Source organism: Orbicella franksi, chromosome 3, assembly GCF_964199315.1.
Source record: "Orbicella franksi chromosome 3, jaOrbFran1.1, whole genome shotgun sequence".
Taxonomy (NCBI): domain Eukaryota; kingdom Metazoa; phylum Cnidaria; class Anthozoa; order Scleractinia; family Merulinidae; genus Orbicella; species Orbicella franksi.
The window spans coordinates 18,964,022-18,985,000 of NC_138147.1; the positions used below are offsets into that span (position 1 = coordinate 18,964,022).

The following is a 20,979-nucleotide window of genomic DNA, read 5'->3' on the forward strand; positions in this document are numbered from 1 at the left end:
ATTATGGTGAAATTCTAACACATTTAAAAGGGTGGAGACCATTAAAACTTGTGTAGCTGTTTCCATTTTCAGTCGTAAGATCACTGGTTTACTTAGATCTTTATCAGTCGGCACACTGATTTGTCGCGCCAGTCTGATTAAACATCTGCTGATAATAAGCTCATTTACTTCATTGTACAACTCAGGGAGAAGGGGCAAGTTGCGTTTGTGTAAGCGAAATTCGGAGAGACACTCGTCGTCTTCAAACCATCGAAGTTAAAATCAGGAAAGGAATCATAAGGTTGGTCGAGATCATTAGACCGGTTTAAATCGTACAAGAGTAGAAGTTCGTCATCGTTTAACACACCTTCATCGTGGATTATCAAGAGTTGATTGCGAACTTCTCTCAATAAAGTCATCCTAATTCATCCTGATAAATAGAGGACGAATATCAATTATGTCAATAAGCTTGACAGTGCGGAAACCGCGGTTTCCGACGGTGAATTCCCGCCACAGCGGCGTTCTCTCCCCAGCCTTCTCACAGGTTTCGGCGTCCCCGTCGCCGTCCGCGTTCCCGCTGCTTAAAGTCCCTATTATTAAAAGGAGAACTCTACTAATTCAACCGCACAAATGTATCGGCAAATGTGCCAAACGGCAGGTATATTTTGCAGGGTGCAGGTTGCGGGTTGCAGGTTGAATTTTGATTATAACTGAAAAATTGCTGGCACTAAAAATAATTAATAACCTATATACTCGTCAGGGGTTCTTACATAAAGTATTTCGCCTCTTTCACATAGTGAAAACACGATCGATCCGCCATAAATACTTATCGATCGACACGCTGAGACCAGTGAAATCTCTTCAAAGCCATCTGGATGGCCGCTCCACAGATGTTTCCATCGATTCCAGATTTGGCTCGGGTCTTTCCTCAACAACAGAAGGTTGCCATCACAAATGAAGCAAATAAATAAAGAAATGAAATAATTTGAGACTTTAACTGACGGAATATACTAGCACAAGCTCAGTGTGCTTTCATTTTGGTACTCATAGGGAAGAAACTAAATTCAGCTGATATTTCAGATGATATTTCAGATGTTTCTACAAAAACAATAATTAACTGCAGGCTTAAAATCATAGGAATATACTCTCCTCCCATCGCTTCGGCCGGTTTGGCACTTAGGTGGAAGCCACCTTTCTGAGCGATTGTAGACAGGGTCATGTAACAGTCACGTTAAGTCTACCACCTGTAACCCTAAGTCAGAATGAACCTTGCATACGGTGGCTGCGGTTGGCAGTAGGGTGTCTGGAAAACCCGAACAGCGAATAGCGAATGGTCGTGAATAGCGAATAGTACGAATAGTCTCGAATAGTGCGAATAGTGGCGAATAGTCTTGAATAGTGGCGAATAGTGGCAAATAGTGGCAAATAGTAGCAAATAGGGTACCCAGTATCTCGCAGTCAACCTCGCAGCAACGTAGGATGGGATTTTCCCGCTAAAAAGCACAGACGCTTATCAGGACAAAAGGTCTTTCTAAACGTAATTTCAGATTTCTTCTGTTTTAACCGCTGCAAAAGCGTAAATACGTCTTTATTAGGTTATCCTTGTGTTTTCTGTTTTCTTAATGTCGGCGATGGACAGCCTTAGCCTGAGTCCGGAGAAGAAAAGGTAATAAATTCACTGAAATTCTGTTGCTTATTTGTATAATTAATTAACGCAGGATATTAGATCTATAGTGGCGACTATTGACGACTATTCGTCACTGTTCGCCACTTTTCGCGACTGTTCGCCACTATTCGCCCTATTGGAGACTATTCGCACTATTCGGGACTATTCGCTATTCGCTATTCGTGACTATTCGCCATTCGTTATTCGGGTTTTCCAGACACCCGTTGACAGTACGATCTCGAGTGGCGATATCCGGTCACCTTGCCACCAGGGACGCCATGAACGTGCATTTGGCAACACTTGCAAATGCGATAGTATGACTCTGAAGTAACAAAGGGGTTAGGAAACCGATGCCACTTTTCTTTAACCAGCACATCGAAAGCTAACGAAGTCACAGTATTTTGACTTACTTTGACCACGTAAAAAATTACCTTTAAATTGAAGGCAAGCTTAAAATAATAGTTTGCTAAGTTGTAAAAACACCAAGGAGGTAATAATAAATCATAAAGGAACAAAGATGGTTAAAGATGGAGAAGACTGACACGGATTACAAACGACGAACTTGAAACATTAGGCTAAACTTTTCAAGATACGCAAACCGTGACGTAGCTGATTTAACACCACATCGCAAAAATGAAGGACTTCCTCTAAAGGGATAGATGAAAAAGTTATTCGTAACAAATTTGAGACGACAGACCCTCCACCCCCTCAGGAAAAGTATTGTAAAAATGGAGGACAATACCCTTCTTCCGAAACAGAAAGGTTTATATAACAACAAAGTATTATGTTGGAGGTAAAATATTTATTCATATAGCTATAACATGAAATAGAAAACTTTTCATGGAAACAATCAAAATGCTTCTTAATTTACATTCTTAATAAGCGTGTTTTCCTGGGCTGGGTTAATGATGTAATTATTCTTGAAGTATTTTTGGTTGTGAATTGGTACATATACCTGGCGAGAAGTGTCCGATTCGTTTTCTACTTTAATTTTCAGCTACATGTAAAAATGTGCACTTTGAAATTTTTTATTATCATCTTTAATGTCACTTAAATACTGATCGAGTGACTTACTCTTCCCGAAAATGGTAGAGTCAATGTCAATTTTAGAATACCTGCTTTAGATCAGCATGTCCAGTCTTTTTGTCTTAAATCACACAATATGAGCACCTTATTGTTGCTCAGTCATTATCTTTCGTTGCTAACGAAATGTCGTTTTCACTTCGTTGATTGCCTTTTATGCCGAGTACAACTGATCTAAGCCCCACCGGGCCTCTCTTGTTTTCACAAGTAGGATCGTCTTGATTTTCTGCTTGAAATTGGGTGACACGGTTGCTGCGCTGGGGACCTCTCAAGGCATGAACAACTGATCTAAATCTCGCCAGTCCTGTCTTGTTGTCATCTCTCTTCTCTTTGGGTGATTGAGTAATTTTTTTGCTGCGCTGAACACCTCTCAAAGCAAGAGCCACTGATCTAAACAGCGCCAGACCTTTGTTGCTGTCTTGGTCTTGATTGACTCCCGCTGTAAGTTTGTTTTTATTCGCCAGCGCGGCACGCATGCGCTCAAGCTGCCCAGGTGTAAGCCGCTCAGTGCTGTGATCCACGGCATGTTCGCAGAAATCAGCTCCCAGTCTCTCCTCGTACTCAGAGAACCGGAAATGAATAAATCTACCGATGATGTAGAACTGGGCAAATGCGACAAACGCCGACCAGAGACCAATGGTTAAACAAGCCAGGAGCTGAACTCCTAGAACCTTAATATGGCCGCCTTTGAAGACCCCGTATGTCTCGGAGAAATCCTCCAAGCGGTCTTGCTCGACGAACAAGCCAACAGCTAACATGCCCCATATGGCCGATCCGGCATGGGTCGGAATGGCACTAACAGGATCATCAATTTTAAGTCTTTCTAACAATTGCCAGCCCAAAACTGAAATCACGCTGCCAACAAGGCCTATGAAGATGCTCTCCCCAGGCCTAGCAACGGCGCAAATAGCCGTGATACTGACCAGGCTCCCTAGTATTCCTGACATGAGGGTCGGAACATCAACACGCTTTAAATACAACACACCGAACAAGTGAGCGAAAATGCCACCGCCAATGGACGCATTCAGAGTACAAACGGCTGATCTAGAGGCAAGTTTCCATTTACCACCGCTAACCCCAAAAGTGCTACCACAGTTGAAACCAAGCCAACCCCACCATAGCATGAACGTACCTAGGAGGACATTTGTTGGAGAAGCCATCTTTTGTTTCAAGCCGACGCCGGTAAATTTGTTTCTTCGAGGTTTCAGCATGATGGTCCCAACCAAACCAGCTACTCCACCCACTAGGTGCACGGGGCTAGCCCCTCCTACATCTATTACTCCAAGCTTCTTAAGCCAGCCGTGTTTCCCCCAAACCCAGTAGGCAGGGAAACAAAATGCCAGGGTGTTTGTGAACGAGAACACCATGTACGCTTGCAGATTCGCACGTTCAGCAACGGCGCCAGATACGATTGTGGTCGCTGTTGTTGCAAAAGACGCCTGAAAGAAATACAAGGCGAACACGCTTCCCATCCTTGACTGGCTTGCATCTGCGAAAAAGTTCGCTGTCCCAGAAAATGAATTCGGCTGATCAGATTCTCCCCGGCTGAAAGCGAAGCCGAACATCCAGTAGGAAAGCCCGCCAAAAATCACGTCTAAGGCGTTTTTGACCATGATGTTAGTTTCGTTCTTCTTGGACACCATGCCTGCAGGTATATGGAAATACGATAAAGCGTTCAGATGTGCGTGGGCTCGGTTAACGGAACTAAAGTAAATAAAACTATTTGAACACAAAGTTGCATTGAGGATTAAAAGTGTTTAACGTTGTCTTTGAACAAATCAAAGATTACATTTTGACCTTAAAAACACGAAGCCTGTCAAAAAAAATTAGAATTGGTCAGTTGTTCAAACCTGTAAGAAAAAGATGACGCGAAATACGATAAGATGATAATGATAATCTAAACCAACGTTTCATAAATGAAAAGTGAGGGTACATTAAGATGAAGAAATCACGAGTGAACAACTATCAAATTAATATAAATTGTAATTCTGGGACTCTGTAAATAGAAATCTTGATTAACTACGAAATGTTCCACGAAATAACAGATTTTATTAAAGGGTGAAATCTGTTGGTTCGGTATTAAATTGACCCCATTAAAAGGGTTAGCATTTTGGTTGTGAAAATAACGTTGCATTTGAATTTTGCTCAAATTTTGGATATGTGCACTATTTGTAAATAGACTTTACCCGACTCAACCAGGCCAAATCCAGAGATCATCGTAAAGATGATGAACGCGCTTGTCAAAATCCACACGGCATCACCCGGGCCAACTTCGTATGGACTTGCATCGACAACAGAAGAAAAATCTGACGGACTGACGTTTGCAGTTGTTGTGTTATTAGCCATTGCAGTTAGCCGATCAAGAAAATGTGGTAGTGCTTTCTCGCTGAGGTCGAATTGTCGTTCTTCTTTAGTAATAACACGGTAAAGGTGTTATGGCGGTCTCTTTGAGAGAGTGAATTCATGAATTTTTTACAATGTTTCATTTACAAGGCAATTTTGTTTATTTCCTAGATCACAGTTTGACTTGCATATTACGTTTTCTGCCGTTTACGCCTTGGAGTTTTGTGATCAAAATTCAAGGAACCGTCAATTTGTTGGCCATCTTTTTTCTTCCTTTTTATTTTGTTACACTACCGAGGGAAAAAACTGCTTTCACAAAGTCTTATACGTTTCTCTTCGCGGCGTAATATGTAAAAGTCTGGACGCATTGCAAGCAAACTTTGGGTCATGAAATATCATCTTGTTTCCTATCTTTAATTTTTGTGTCTTGTAGTTGAAAATCTGATTTTCAGTAGCATCGATGTTCATTTGTAAGTATTAGGGAAATCTCTGAGATTGAAAATATTTGGTGGTCAGCTCATGACTGTTTGGAACTCAGTTTATTGACATCACGTTTAACTTGTTTTCGCCCTTCGTAAACAAAGACTCTCCATATATCCCGGTTATTTGTAAACAACTGCAGCTGGATAATACAAGCAACCATAGGCACTATCATGCAGGGAAGCAACATTTAATATTTCATATAATGGACTTCCATGAAACATTTCCATGGCAATAAAGCGCGGTGCTTTTGTATGTGTGTGTGTTCTGTTTTTTTTTTTCTTTTTTTTTTTTTTTGCTTTATTGTTAGACTTCAGGTTAAAGCATTTTGAAAACAAATCAATAAAAGAAAAGCAGAATTTCGAAACACATGCCAAATGCGTTCCATGATTCCCATGCAAGTACTTTTCAAGCAGAACAAATTCATTTCCGAAGACTCCTGTAGTCTAAACTAAAATAATGAGCGTGGCTTCGCGTGGGCATTACGTAAATAAACTGTATAGAACGTGTAAACCAATAATTGAAATGAATCAGCAAAGTTGCTTTAAAAAGGTAAACAATAAACCACGGATTCTATCAGCTCAAAGTTATTAAAGATTTTACCAGTAAGCAAATACAAATTTTTTTGTATCGTTTTTTTTTTTATTTAACTAGAATGATTTTGTCGAAAAGTACAGAGAAGCCCAAAAGTGCTTTGCAAGTGGCCTTATGGGCTATTTATCGAATTCTGGAGAAATAAGAGGCCATATATGCATAAAATTAATAATTCAAAACGAAGAATAAGTTTTCAATAATATCCCCTTTGCTTGTTTTTCTCTCCCACGGACAAAGTAATGACTTGATCAACCGCACCACTGGAAATAATGTATTAATAAAAACAAAACTTTTTTAGGAGAAAAATAAAGTCATATATTGAAAGTACAAATGGCAAACTTTGAAACTCCGCGGCTTTATCGGTTATTTTTATTAATTATTCTTGTAGTGGTTGGTAGTATATCCAAGTATGAAGTCAACTTTAAAGGTCAAACCTATCAAGTGCTTGTAATTTCTAGTGTTTTCGCACTAATATCTCAAAACAAGCTGTAAATAATTTAAGAATTAACCTGCTCGATTGAATTGTATTATTCATGATATTCCGATTCCGAATGAGGCTAAGTTAAGGAAACATTTCTAATTTCAAATTTTGATGCCAGAAGCTCTAAAAAAAGTTATCGATATCCGGTTATTCTAAAATGGTAAGTTTTTCCTTTTTTTTCTTTTGAAATCTTATTCATGTCTTAGAGTCTACAGTTTAAGCAACTCGTAGTGCGTGGGAAAACTGCCTCCCGATGCTATGATAACTGCCTAGAACACATTTTTTCTCAAGCTGTTTGAGTTTATATTTACGAGACTGCTGTTGACAGTTATCTACCTAATTAAATCACAAACATCTGTATTAATTATAACTAACAATGTTTTAGGTTCCAAAATATTGAGCGAAAGAGAAATAACGAAATAAATCTATTATTAGAATAATCTAGCTGTTTTTGCCATGCTATCCTCACAAAGAACCATGAAAAACAGATATTATGTTCCATGACTGCTCCCGATGTCAATGACTGAAACAAGCTCTTCGATGGAGTTTCCCCTGGAAGGACTCACGGGAAGACCAATAGGTTATGAAGATGCTACATGGATTTTGACCAGTGCCTTTATTATTTTTACCATGCAATCTGGTTTTGGCCTCATTGAATCAGGTTAGTAAATAAAGCACATGAAATTTATAAAAAAAGTTAGATAGTCCGAAACCTTTTATGTCCGAGAAATTAAACAATACTGACTACATGTAAAAAACTGAAATGAACAAACTGCGATCGATTCGAGTGTCCTCGAATTTTCAACGTGTTGTTCCATTGAAAGGAGAGCAATAAAAATAACATACAAGCGTTAGCTATAAAATCAAGGAACACTCTCTTTTGGCCAATAGTTTTTCTCTAATATATTCTTTTTGAATTCAGCGACTGGGTTACGTAATGAATTTACACTTAAATGTAGCATTAGATTTTTATTTCTGAAATTGTGATACTCATAAAAGCCGTCTCGTGACAACAAACAGACGAACTCTGGTCCTTCTAGCGAAATAATTAAAAAAAAAATTCCATTTCGAATTGTTGGCTGGAAAAGATAACACTTCTATCAGTGTACTTTGCGTTCTATTAGAACTTTTCACTGGCATAAAACCGCAGAGGAGCATCTGGGTATTTTGTGGTCAAAATATGTAGAATTGGTTTCGTCATGATGTAAAAATTGTATCGACTACACGGCAATCCAAGAAAAGTTTCTCTATGACCGAGAGAAATTTATTGTAAACAGAAGTAAAGCTATCGAAAATATCACAATGCTGTATCTTAATCTTAAATTTCAGGGATGGTTACGATAAAAAATGAGACTAATATAATGGTTAAAAATGCCATCGACATCATCTTTAGCGGTCTTTCCTTCTGGCTTTTTGGATTTGGCTTAAGCTTTGGTGTGGATGAAGGTACGAACGCTTTCACAGGGGTCGGGTATTTTCTCACAGAGGTTCCTATCGAAAAAGGTGCAGTATATTCAATGTACTTCTTCCAAATGGCGCTTGCTTCGACAGCGACAACCATTGTCTCTGGAGCAATGGCCGAACGGACGAATCTCAAAGCGTACATGCTGTATTCCTTTGTGAGCACGCTCTCCACGTGTTTTCCAACTCACTGGATTTGGGGCAAGAAGGGTTTACTCAAAGAACTCGGAGTCATTGATATCGCTGGATGCTCAGGAGTGCACCTGGTTGGCGGAGCCGCAGGGCTGGCTGCTGCTGTCATGCTCGGACCCAGGCTGGGGCGTTTTGATGACAACAAAAAAAGACCTCAACCGTGCTCCATGACTAATGTGTTGCTTGGGACGTTCATGCTGTGGTGGGGCTGGCTGGGGTTTAACTGTGGCAGCACTTTTGGAATCAGTGGAGGTAAGTTGGTTAGTTCTTATTTTGTTTGATCCGGCTGATCCGTGCAAAACGTGCTGAGCAGAAAGTTAAAAAAGGACTAGTCTGAGTCGGGCCAAGTGGTCTATGACGCCGGAGTTTATCACGGTTGCCGAGCGGAAACCTTCAGACCAGGATAATTCTTAAAGAATGTCTCGATGTGCCTGCCAGTTCTGAAAACTTACATCAACAGTAGATGTATGATAATTAGTGATGAGATTTGATTTTTCGAGATTATGACTAGCTCACACTGGTAGCAAAAGCGGGCGAGTGGCACACTATAATGATTGAATAAATCAGCCATGTCTGCTCCTGTATTTTGTTAAGTTAACAATTGCTAAACAAACCTTGTTATTTCTCTTATTAGCAAAATGGAAGTTGGCCTCGCGAGCAGCGGTCATCACCCTGAACGGCTCAATCGGTGGTGGAATCTTGGGCATTGCGTACAGCTACATCCGCGACGCCGAGACTCTGGATGTCCCGACATTCGTAACCGGTGTCCGCGGGGGCTTGGTGTCAGTGACTGGCATTTGTGCTCTGGCCCGGCCGTGGGAAGGACTGGTAATAGGAGTCTTTGGCGGGCTGTTCGCGTGCCTGCTGTCTGACGCCATGATCAAACTAAAGATTGATGATCCAGTGAATTGCGTTTCTACTCATGCTGGGTCAGGAGTATGGGGCATGATCGCCGTGGCTTTGTTTGTGGAACAAGAGAAAACAGAAGGTTTTGCTGAGGAGAAAGGACTTTTTAAGGTGCTGCTTTATCACAGTGCACATGTGTAGAGCGGATTACCTTTACCTTGTGTAGTTTGTTCAAGGTTGCTGACTCGGTTTGGTCAGGTTGTGCTTTTCTATGACTGATTTTTCCTAAGGGTCCGAGCATGAGTTCATGCAAACACTGAAAAAACGCAATTGTAAGCTCCATGCTTACATCACTTTCAATAAAAATTCCCTCTGATAGCAAACTAAAGTGTAAATGGAGAGGTCAATGACGTTCATTCTTACTGGCTAATCCAAATCAGTTAAACAGATTCTTTAATTTGCTATTCAGGATCATGATATTGTGTAATTAAAATTTAGCATTTTTTATTTAAAATAAAATTTCCTAAGTGGTCCCCAGACATTTCTTTCACTAGAATTTAGGATAATATATAGTCGCTAATCAATTTATTTATTTATATATTTTTCTTGCAGGGAGGAAGTTGGCGACTTCTTGGTGCTCAGTTACTAGCATGTCTGCTAACAGCCGCCTGGGGAGTTCTGACGACAGTTATCATGCTTTACGCGATCGAAAAAACAATCGGGATACGACTTACAAGAGAAGAAGAACTGCAGGGCTGTGATTTGGTGGAACATGGCATTGGCGAAGAAGACGAAGAAGAAGAAGACAAAGGAGAGGTCGACACAGACGTACAAACGAAAAGAACAAGTACAGTTCGAAGAGGTACATGGCAAACTTTAAAGCTCAACGGCCTTGGAGTTGAAGCCTCAGAGGAGGGAAAACGCACAGGGTCGTTCAGTATGACGAGGTTGCCGATTGTGGCTCGCGTCCTCCGTCGCAAGGACGGGACCAGAAAACCTTTGAACAACAAACCGAATACCACTCAACTTGGTCGCGTTGAGAGCTCATGCCCAGCCAAAGCACAAAAGAATGACGAAGATCCGCAAAGATCCCTCGATTGCAACCGAGTTCGTGTTATTAGTGCCGAAGATGCCCGAAGAGATAACGAACATACACGAGGATCAGAAGATCTGCGCTCGATCTACAGTATGGAGTCTGACATCGAGGAGCTCTTACGAGGGGTTGCAGTGACTACGTCTGAATCATGTTATCCCATGACTACACAAAAGCGGAGTGTGGACAAATGTACACAAGTTACCTGTGAAGAAGGCTTTCTTTTGGAGTTGTAAATAAGGGAAATTCAGGAACAAATGCTCAGTATGTATCAGATAACAATCAATAACTGAAAACTTTATGCGAGGGTGAAAGTGTGAGTCTTCGATTTTTTCAATTGTTTAATTGTTTTATAATGTTTACTTTCTTTTGTGTGACGAATATTTATCATCCAATTAACAAAATACATGCGCGGAGATTTCAAATGAACAAATAAACAACCTGAAGGACCAAAAGAAATTATTTAAAACAAAATCACATATCTTTAGAATGAACTTCGTGCAGTCCCTGAGGTAAACGTAGTATAACCTTTCAACTAGCAAGAGCGATTGATATCTTACCTCCCATAACAACATGTATACACTGTTAAGGGAACAAATGTAGCGACAAGAATAGAAAAGACCGTAATAATCAAAGCCTGGATATATATTGAGACAAAAATACACAATCAAAAGGTGCCCGCGATACTCTGCACTGCTGGACTGAAGCTGGCTTCAACTGGGTTCCAACTCCGGGGGGCACTCCCTTATACGGACTATATAGGTATGCGCAGCCCTAAAGGGTAGGGGTTTTAGCCGTTTTGGTCATAAATAGGGTATCGATTTTGGACCTTTTGGTCTTAAATGGGGTATGGTTTTAACTTTCTAGTCTTGAGTTGGGTATGTTTCTTAGAAGAAACTACTTTTTCATAATTATCGATAGTACTGTCAACAAAAGCCCTTCATAACTTAAGTTTAGGGCAACTGTGCCAGCCACAATGGTCATAAATAAGGTATCAATTTTTGGCCAGGTCATAAATAGGGTAGCAAAAATCACAGATTTTGGCCATAAATAGGGTAAGGGTTTGGGGGAGTAAGCCGCACACAACCATCCAACTTTTCTGGGAGTAATCCCCGGGGTTCCAACCTGCTGCCCATCTGTATCTGTTCTACACTTTCACTGTATCTTGTTTCTTTTTTGGTATCATATATACATCTAACTATTCACAGGAACAAACGCATTTGTTCTCAAGTATCGTTAATGTGTTATCATTATTGGATATGTTAATATGCTAACAGACTTTGAATCCATTCAAGAAGCAATTTTACATTAAATCAATGTTAACTAAAAAAGGACATAAACGTCAAGTATTTGTCACATTTGAACGTTCAGGCTTCAGATTTGATAGTAAATGAATCCATTTTCTAACAGTAAATATTGCGTGTATGATTTTTAGTTTCCAAACAATTACGAAAACAAACGTAAATCAAAGTTACAATGGAGATTACTGAACTGATACCTTTTTTCCACACTTTCGCTCCCCAACCTCCACACGGCATAGAAAAAAAGAAAAAGGATTTGAAAACACTATCTTATAGTTTGCACTCCTTGTTCCGTCATTGATTAGTCTAACATATACATATGCTTTGAGTTATGACATGATTTAATACGGAGGGAGCATTGATGTCACATTCCAATCCCCACATAAAATATCTCACTCAATAAACCGAACTAACTAACGTTGTTCCTTTGTTCTTTTCGAGCTAACATTTAACTACATTATAGATCGCAATTTTCAGTTGCAACACCCGAGGTGACTATATAAACATTTACTTTTTTAAGATGCTTACGTCACTAAAACTCAGTCTAAATTCTCTTGCGTCATCGGCTGGTGTAAGGGTTATGATCACGGGAACCTTCACTTTGGAAAAAGACGATCCCCTGGGGACTTGTCGTTTCTCATTGCCCGAGTGAAGGCTGGACTTTCTCTTGGATTTGAAAACCTTAGCCCATTTACTTTTGGTAGAGATGCTGGAATTGTTGGAGGAACCAATTTCGTGAGGTTCTAGCTCTCGATTTCTGCTTGCGATATTCTGGCAATCTTCTCTGTTTTCTTGTGATCCATCATCGCTTGTACACTCGGCATCAGGCTGCTCACAATCTAGTAACTCAGCGTCACCAGGCTGTCGGTTTTCACACTGCTTCTCACGACTACAGTTGTCACTTAAAATTGTGCCTCCAATGTTGTCACCTTCGGTGATCGGGAACACCTTGTTCCGTGACTCTGGAACAGGGTGCACGTGACTCTCGAGTCTTGCTTCTGATTGGTCGATTCCATGCTCACAAGCGTCCGCCCCCAGAACTTCTTCCTCTAAAGGAAATCTCAGACCCACCGATTTATCGATGATGTAGAGCTGTATGAAGACTGTTATGATCGTCCATACAGTTATGGAGACGCAGGCCAAGAGCTGGACTCCGAGTATTTTTACATGGCCGCCCTTGAAAGCGCCATATGTTTCTGAAAATGTGTTCTCGAGCGTGTCCTTTTCAACAAACAGCCCAACAGCTATCATTCCCCAGATCGAGCCTCCTGCATGGGTCGAGACAGCACCCACAGGGTCGTCGATCTTCATCTTGTTAAGGATTTGCCAACCAATGATTGAGATCGCTGAGCCAATGAAACCAATAGCAAGACTCTCCCCAGGCCTCACAACGCCACAGATAGCAGTGATGCTGACCAGGCTACCAAGCACTCCAACCATAAAGAAGGGAATGTCCAACCTGGCAATGAACCATTTTCTCTGTCAGTAACCATTCAACCTGACCTTAAGGACGTTTGCGCGATTTTTTTTTTCTTCTTAATTTTTAGGGCGGTCAGGTGATGAGTTACTTGTGTCAGAAATGCAAAAAAATTGGGGCTACCGACTTCGTTTCAGAGAGAAAGCGTGTGGAAAACTTCCCTGATTTTGAAAAAATGGCGCGCGTAATTCAGCATGGTCTACAGGGATTAATAGTTAAAAATATCAAAGGTGAGTCAACAGAGGCAAACGATCTTAGTCATATTTTGTAGAACTGGGTCTGTTGCGTAAATAATTCCAAACGTTACCAACGTTTTCAGAAAACTTAACCCTTCAAGAGACATTTGTAAACCGTCGCAGAGAAAAACGAGGAGCTAAAAAGAACGGAATTCGATGGTACATTTTGCAAAAAATTCAAACTTCCAGTCGACAGATTTTCTTCATTTTTTCGCTAAACATAAAAAAATCGGTATAGAAAATGATCCATCAAAAGAAAAATAGGGGTCATCGAACGTCCAAGTTCGATAAATCCAGTTAAAGCTATAGCAATGGCCATCTGCCCTATCATTGTTCACTTTATTACTTAGTACACGTTCTCATGCATGGCGTGGGGTGTGAATTTGCGTGCGCAGTAAGGATGCGCAGAAACAATTAGGGCGAACGTCCTAAATTCAGATAACTCGATTTACTTGAAAGCTCATTTTATGGCCTCCCTGAATCTTACCTGTTGCATTTTATATAACTGTAGAAAGTTGCGAACACACCACCACCACATGACGCATTTATAGTGCAGACCGCTGATCGAGAAGCAAGTTTCCATCTTCCACCACTGACCCCAAATGTGCTCCCGCAGTTGAAACCAAGCCAACCCCACCATAACATAAACATACCTGCAATAAAGAAACAAAGGAGATGGGTCACACAGTGTTGTGTGTAAAACAAGAGTCATATACATGCACTGAGTGGAAATAAAATTGAAACTGGAAACAGTCAATTTATTAAGTTGTATCATCATCATCATCATCATCATCAACAACAACAACAACTTCATTTAAGTGTCGGGGGTATTTAGCTTGGTGGCTAATTGGGAACACTGTTCTAAGTCAGTAGGTCAGGCAACCCACATTCGTGATGATTACAATTGCAGCGTTTCCCCAAGCATACAGATAGACAGACAAACAGAAAATACAAAAGAAACAAAAAAAACAACAAAAAAAACAACAACAACAACAAAACAAAACAAAACAAAACAAAAAACTAGCAAACGAACAAACGAGTATGCGAAACAAAACAAAAACAACAACAACAACTGAAACAGATTTGCAGATGTGCTTACCAAGTAAAACATTTGTCGGACATCCCATGTTATGCCTTAATGGTGCACCAGCACCTGAAACACTTTTAAATCTTCCCACTCGAGGCTTCAGCATGATAGTAGCGACCAGTCCAGCTACTCCTCCTACCAGGTGTACCGGGCTAGCCCCGCCCATATCGACCACACCCATAGTTCTAAGCCACCCGTTTTCACCCCACACCCAGTGAGCGGGGAAGCAGTAGGTCAGAGTGTTCGTGAAGGCAAAGATGATGTACGCTTTTAAGTTCATTCTTTCAGCAACTGCTCCTGAGACGATGGTCGTTGCAGTTGTCGCAAAAGAAGCTTGGAAGCAATAGAGTGCAAATACATCTCCCATACGCGTTTCTTCCGCATCAGTGAAGAAACTTCCGTAACCAGAGAATGGATTCGCCCCGTGCTCGTTTCCAAAAGTGAAGGCGAAGCCGAACATCCAGAAACCCAAGCCGCCAAATATAACATCTACTGCGTTTTTCACCATGATATTCGCTTCGTTCTTCCTGGAGACCATACCTAAACATAACCAACAATAACAGAATCGTTGTTCACCTATCCCGATAATATCGCAAAGCAAACCACTGCGAAGAGAAAATGAGGCAAACTGACTGTGTTTCATAAATCACATTTTGGCGTTTTTAATAGCAGGTTCTAAACTTCCAATAGGAAAAACACTCCGCTTTTGTGCCTTTTTTCTCTCTGGATATGCTTAGATAGATAGTGCTTAGCTCGACAGCGCTAGAGTAATGTACCCTTAAGCCCCACTCTGTAGAGAACAAATATCTCACTGTATTGTAACCTAGGAAATGGCGTCGAATAACGTATCAAGTATGAAAAATTCATAAACATAACAACTGATTAACATTTCATTTACATTAACAGATTTGAAATAAACTCGCTTTTACGAATAAATAAGGGTGATGAAATAAACTCACTTTTACGGGTAAATAAGGGGTGTTGAAATACTAAATTCAGCGCTAAATTCTGGTTGAATTAATACAATGTGAATTCCGTTTACATGTGTTTTTAGAGGAAGTATTCATTAAATGGTCGGCTAGTTATGCATATATTTCCACACGTTAAATTTCTAAGTCAATAAAATGCTCGAACTTGAGGAATTACCTATGAAATTTGCAAACACTGGTGACGAATCGAGTGTCATAAATGTTGCTAATTAGTAAAAAGACAATAGACTTCAGCGATGTGGAAAGCACGGAAAAGCTTCTATGTAAATAGAAACTGAAAAAACGACATAATTTGAAAAACACTGACAACCGGTAGGTTTACAGTAAAACATTTTCCAGGGGAAAAAATTTAGTGGAAATTGCCTGAATATTGCTTAAATTAAACTTACCGGATTCTACCAGACCAAAACCAGAGATCATTGTGAAAATTATGAAAGCACTGGTTAATATCCACACGGCATCTCCGGGACCATCCATAGTTCCTCTTCCACGATGGGTCGTCGGTAATTCAGTGCTTATTACCGTGAAAGTCTCGTTTAAAATCGAGGAATTGGTAGGCGGTTCTTCCATTACAGCGTCACTCAACAACTGCTATGGATTTTATTGCTTTAAGGATTTTCTCGAGGCTGAAACTGACAAAAGTGGTTTCCAAATATAAATAAGAGAATGTTGTGTTAATGTATAAAACCAGCCATCAATATATGTATCCGCTCATGCGGCTCAAACACATATCTCTCCGTGATGCGAATTTTTTTAAAAAAGCGACATCTGTCCGAGACTTATGGGAAAGTATTGTTGTCGTTTAAGCATTTCCAGATAATACTTCTGACTGTACTTAAAGTTTGATTTCGAAAATATATCAAATATAAGGTGGGTTATCCATCAGGAATCGAATCACGAGCGATTTGCTAAATAACTAGCCATTTGCTTGACGCGGGTAAGCTTCGGCAAGGAAATATATCGACAATGAACTGACCATGCATGTTCAAATTAAGCAGCCGAATTCGAAGTTTCCTATATGTATTGTGGATATATAATACATTGGGTTACAAACGTACTCAGTGTACGTTCAGTAATATACTCACCTAGCGACGCTTGCCTTCTACTTGAGTTTTTTGTTTTATTCAGCTGGAAGGTTTCCCACAGATCTTCAGCACTAATGAAAACACGTAATTACCCAGTCTGCCTTGCTCACGGCTCGCATCATATATGGTCGTCGAATTCCCTTAATTGTTATTTATTGCTATGAGTTATCCAAACAAACGGTGTAGAAACGAGATGGCCTTCCATTCAATATACTTTTCATCACAATAACCGGCGTATTTGCCAATATGCAGTTATTGCTGCCTGCATGTGAGGCCCACCGCTTCAATTAATCAATATGCAGAAATCTTTAAATGTGCCTGAATAATTAAGAAACTGCACCGGAAAATGCCAAAATGAGTAAAAAGTGGAATCCTAACGACACGTTGGTCGATGTTTTTGGCATTTTGAGAACTACATGTGGCAAAAATAAAGATTTTGTTCCACGCTAAAATAACTCATAAGTTCCAGGCTTCCCATAAATACGTTTTTCAGAGAAACACAATTTTAATATTTTCACCTGCTTAGTTGAATTATGCTAAGATAAGGTGCGCTATATACGAAATAAGCGTCATAACTCATCTTATATTTCACTGAAGCGTAAGCTGTTAATCTCAATCATCCAATTTTTCGAAAACAAGTGTGTGTTAGAAGCGATTGCAGTGCTCCGGTTTTTAAGAAAATACAAGATCTATTTTTAGATTGTTCTAGTTTAATATCGGGAAGTTGTGGTAACCTTTAGAAAAACACGAATCAGGCTAAAACAAAATTCTTGCTGGATAAACTCGGATAAATTTACGAAGAACCTGAAAACTAAGGGAAATTCTGATTCTGATATCGGTTGTGAATGGTTTAACAAAGAGGACATATACCACTGTAATTCTTTTCTTGCATAACTTATCACAACGCTCACCTGTCACGGCGAAAAAGAATGGGAGAAAGAAAAAAAAAAAAGCAGGAAACGTGCGAAAAAATTATGGAAAGGCAATGGAGCAAACGAACTTCTGAAAACTGATGGTAGTTAATTTTTCTCAAACTAGGAAGACGTTTACGTTTGAAGAAATAGTCCGGTTTCGAGTCCGTCGTGACCGCTGATTAAAAGCACTGAGAACGCATTTGCACAGGTTTAGCCTCGAACTAACAAAAATATTCACAAATACCGGCGGGAAGGTGCCACAAATTTGAAAATTAAACAATACAAAGAGCTGTAAATAGGGAGTCTTCTCGCTGGAATTTGTGAATATTTTTCTTTAGGTCGAAGCTAACCCTGTGCAAATGCTTTCTCAGTACTTTTAATCAGCGGTCATGGCGAACTCGAAACTGGACTATCAAAGCAGTATATTATTTGGGCTCGAAACAACGCCAGCAATGTTTTAGAAAACACTTTCATTTGTTATTTAACAAGTAAGTCAAACACCACAAAACCAAACATTAGATCGTCAACTGTTGTTGGTTTTTTATGTTAAATAACGGGAATTGAGATGGGTGCCCAAGTGAGAATAAAGTTAATTAACGACCGACTGACACGGGCGAAATAAAACGTTTTTAGTTCGCGAAATAAATTCTAGCTCGACCATGAATTAAATTCACTTTATTGAGGAATATCAAAAATGTAAAATAGAAGAGGAAAATGCTAAACTTAAAACAAGGCACTGTTATTGCCACACTTCTGCAGAGGACAGATTTTTGAAATGATTACACACCTTTTCTGTTTATCGCTAATGTAAAAACCTGTCAAAACAACAGCGAGCATATATTGATTTGTTATAAACATTCAATTTTTCAGTTGTAGGGCATTTCAGTAAATTCTAACACAATGTACCTTATAGGCAACATGTCTGTAGTTCAAAGACTTTTCGTGAGAATTTCTAAGGCTCTCATTGCAGCAAATCTTTAATCATCTTTAATAATCTTCTCTGTCATATATTGTTTTTCAGAGGTCTCTTTGTTTGTCATGACTCACTGCAAATGCCAGCGGGAGTTGTTTTTCAAAACTCAGCTGTGAATTCTGCTGATTAACAAACTTATTATACGTGAAAAGTGAACTTCGTTGAAAGTAGAATTCGTAAAGTAAAATATGAACGTGACACAAAACTCTTCAAACGCACAAAATGTCACAGTCTTATCAGAAGAGCCTGTGCAGCTAAATTCAGACGATGCTACATGGATTTTAACGAGTGCTTTCATTATATTCACAATGCAATCTGGGTTTGGACTGGTAGAGTCAGGTCTGTACAATTTTTTATTTTTATTTTTTTACACTTAAAGCTAGAACTTCAAGTTTTTGACTAGAGATTCCACCATGTCGAGTTCTTGCAACTCGAACAAAAGCAACATGCACGGTATCTTTGCAGAGGCATGAAAATGTGGAGTGATGACGCGATTATGATATTTGGTGTACAAATAAATTAAAGAAAACAATTTTAGAGCTGAATAAACGAGCTTAACGCGTGGTGAATTTGCAAAATGCGTCGTTTTCAAATGAGTTTGTGTAACCACTATCGTGGAAGGGCAACTTCACACACAACTGTACACTACGATAATCAAAATTCAAGTTTGATCTGACTAGATAGTTTTTGTTTCGGCAGAAATGATTATGCGAGCTTCATCACTCCTCTAAAGCTTCGCTTAGAATGTTACCGCATAATGACTGTTAGTGCTTGAAAATGAAGAAGTATTGTTAACTGTGAAACGTTTGACCAAAAGTTTAATCTTCAGAGCGCTGTTCTCCTTCGCAGTATATAAAATATTGATCGGTCTTCAGTATTCTATTATACACAGACAAGCTGTCTTCATATCTAATAAGTTTCGAGCCTGAAAATATTATAAAAGCGTATCCAGCTGCAAAAAATATCTTATTCCTAAAGAAACTTCGAAACAGGAAATCTTCATATGCCACTGCTCTGTCTGTCTCATAGTACCGCATCAAAAGAGTTACGAACATAATATAAATCCTCTTGTTTCTTTCACCATGCAGGATAATATTTTATTTGCAGTTTTTAAAAGTTCCGACCGATTTTTATTTTGCACAAATTTTAAGAAACTGACTTTGGGGTAACTTTGAAAAGTTAATCGACTGCATTATATAAATTATCTCTACTGCTACGTGTGTGGTTTCTGGCGATCACTCGATTGTAACAAATTGAGCCTGGTCAAATAATCTTTCCCTCAAGATCTAGTTGCATTCGCTTTTCACCATGCAAAAAAACGACAAATAGTTCTAAAAGAGACTTGAAACACATTTAACATGAGACTTGACTTTCCTGTTTTATTCAATCTATATATATATTCCTAGTGAATACGTTATCGACATTTAAGGAGATAAGTCATTTTGTGGTTTGTTTTCTAGGTTTAGTTTCCCAAAAGAATGAGGTAAATATCATGGTTAAAAATGCTGTTGACGTCATATACGGGGGACTTTCCTATTGGCTGTACGGATTTGCTTTCAGCTTCGGCGTCGCTGAAGGCACTAATGGATTTACAGGTGTAGGTGAGATGATGGAGGCATTTTGATGAATGTGTGTGTTCGACTGATCTTGGATAAAGGGGATGATCATCACAAATAAGCAATTTTTTCACGAGGGAATGCTTCGTTGAACACTTGACAAATCATTTGTTATTGTTAATTACACTAGTTGCCAAAACTAAAATCAGCTCAGCTCCTCACACTGACAACTCTTTCTGCAAAAAAATCTGTGCAATTAATTATTTAATCGCATCTATAACAAAATTCTCGACAGTAATTGGTTCTCTATGCGCCTATTTGTCATATGATCGTATCTATAACAAAATTCTCGATCGTAATTGGTTCGTCATAACTATTGGCGTACGATAACGTGGATGCCCAATTACAAGTATCCAATTACAACTTTCGCACGTCATTTGTGCGCGCCTTAATAGTTTCCTTCTTAATGCTCCTTGGATGTTGCCCTTCAGTAGCATTTTGAATGAATTGGTAAAAGTTAAATTGAGGCCTTACACTACTGTAAAATGATATTAAAATCTTTTAGAAGATTAGCAGACTAGCAGATTAGGAACAACATGTACTTCTCCTTCAATGATCAAGTTTTCCGCCAAAAAGAAGGCCTACCTATGAGTTCTAACATCTCAGGCATTCTGGCCATCCTATTCATGGACAGACTGGAAACCATCGTCCTCTCTTCACACTTATCTATAAGCCCCTACAGGAGATACGTTGACGACATTTATCTCCAGACAACTGGCGAGGAGATGGCAGACCAATTTCTCTATACAATGAACAATCTGCACCCTAAATTAAAGTTTGAAATTGAGAAACCAGAAATAACACCCAATGGCCCCTCACTATCACTACTTGATTTCAATGTCACCATCTCCAAAGACGGCAAAAGCTCCTTTGAATTTTACAAAAAAATAGCAAAGAAACCACTCTTCGTTTAACACCAATCAGCAATACAGGAAAAGTCAAAGATCAACTTCATTCGTAATGAGCGGAAATGTATCGACAATAAATGCTTTACAAAAACGACAGCCACAAAGCATCAAAACATGTTTGACGACGTCCTCCGTCTTAACGGGTATCCTAAAAGCACTATAGACAAAACTAAGC

General features: G+C 39.4%; 4 protein-coding genes across 5 annotated transcripts in view; 2 read left to right on the top strand and 2 right to left on the bottom strand.

Moving 5' to 3' along the window:
• Positions 1 to 2,348: 2,348 nt before the first annotated feature.
• LOC145483096 (putative ammonium transporter 3) lies at positions 2,349 to 5,030 on the bottom strand. The gene is made up of 2 exons (XM_081461708.1): positions 4,915 to 5,030; positions 2,349 to 4,373 (listed from the first exon to the last, which is right to left on the bottom strand). Exons 1-2 carry the CDS (start codon positions 4,943 to 4,945, stop codon positions 2,827 to 2,829), a joined length of 1,578 nt encoding a protein of 525 aa, XP_081317834.1. The 5' UTR covers positions 4,946 to 5,030; the 3' UTR covers positions 2,349 to 2,826.
• A 2,109-nt stretch (positions 5,031 to 7,139) lies between these two features.
• Positions 7,140 to 10,541, top strand: LOC145482381 (putative ammonium transporter 3). Its single transcript, XM_081461014.1, has 4 exons — positions 7,140 to 7,287; positions 7,956 to 8,531; positions 8,914 to 9,296; positions 9,738 to 10,541. The coding sequence occupies exons 1-4, from the start codon at positions 7,140 to 7,142 to the stop codon at positions 10,452 to 10,454; spliced, it is 1,824 nt and encodes a 607-aa protein (XP_081317140.1). The 3' UTR covers positions 10,455 to 10,541.
• On the bottom strand, positions 10,535 to 16,498 carry LOC145482598 (putative ammonium transporter 2). 2 transcript variants are annotated; one of them, XM_081461202.1, is made up of 5 exons: positions 16,394 to 16,498; positions 15,698 to 15,940; positions 14,332 to 14,859; positions 13,720 to 13,885; positions 10,535 to 12,978 (listed from the first exon to the last, which is right to left on the bottom strand). In XM_081461202.1, exons 2-5 carry the CDS (start codon positions 15,876 to 15,878, stop codon positions 12,027 to 12,029), a joined length of 1,827 nt encoding a protein of 608 aa, XP_081317328.1. In that variant the 5' UTR covers positions 15,879 to 15,940; positions 16,394 to 16,498; the 3' UTR covers positions 10,535 to 12,026. The 2 variants fall into 2 exon arrangements, with proteins under 2 accessions (XP_081317328.1, XP_081317329.1); XM_081461203.1 differs by lacking the exon at positions 16,394 to 16,498 and having other exon boundaries at positions 15,698 to 16,099.
• A 2,195-nt stretch (positions 16,499 to 18,693) lies between these two features.
• LOC145482382 (putative ammonium transporter 3) overlaps positions 18,694 to 20,979 on the top strand; it is a 7,793-nt gene continuing 5,507 nt past the window's right edge. Inside the window, exons 1-2 of the mRNA XM_081461015.1 lie at positions 18,694 to 18,733; positions 19,687 to 19,881. Of these exons, the coding sequence (XP_081317141.1) occupies positions 18,694 to 18,733; positions 19,687 to 19,881 (235 nt within the window). The remainder of the gene's footprint in view (positions 18,734 to 19,686; positions 19,882 to 20,979) is intronic.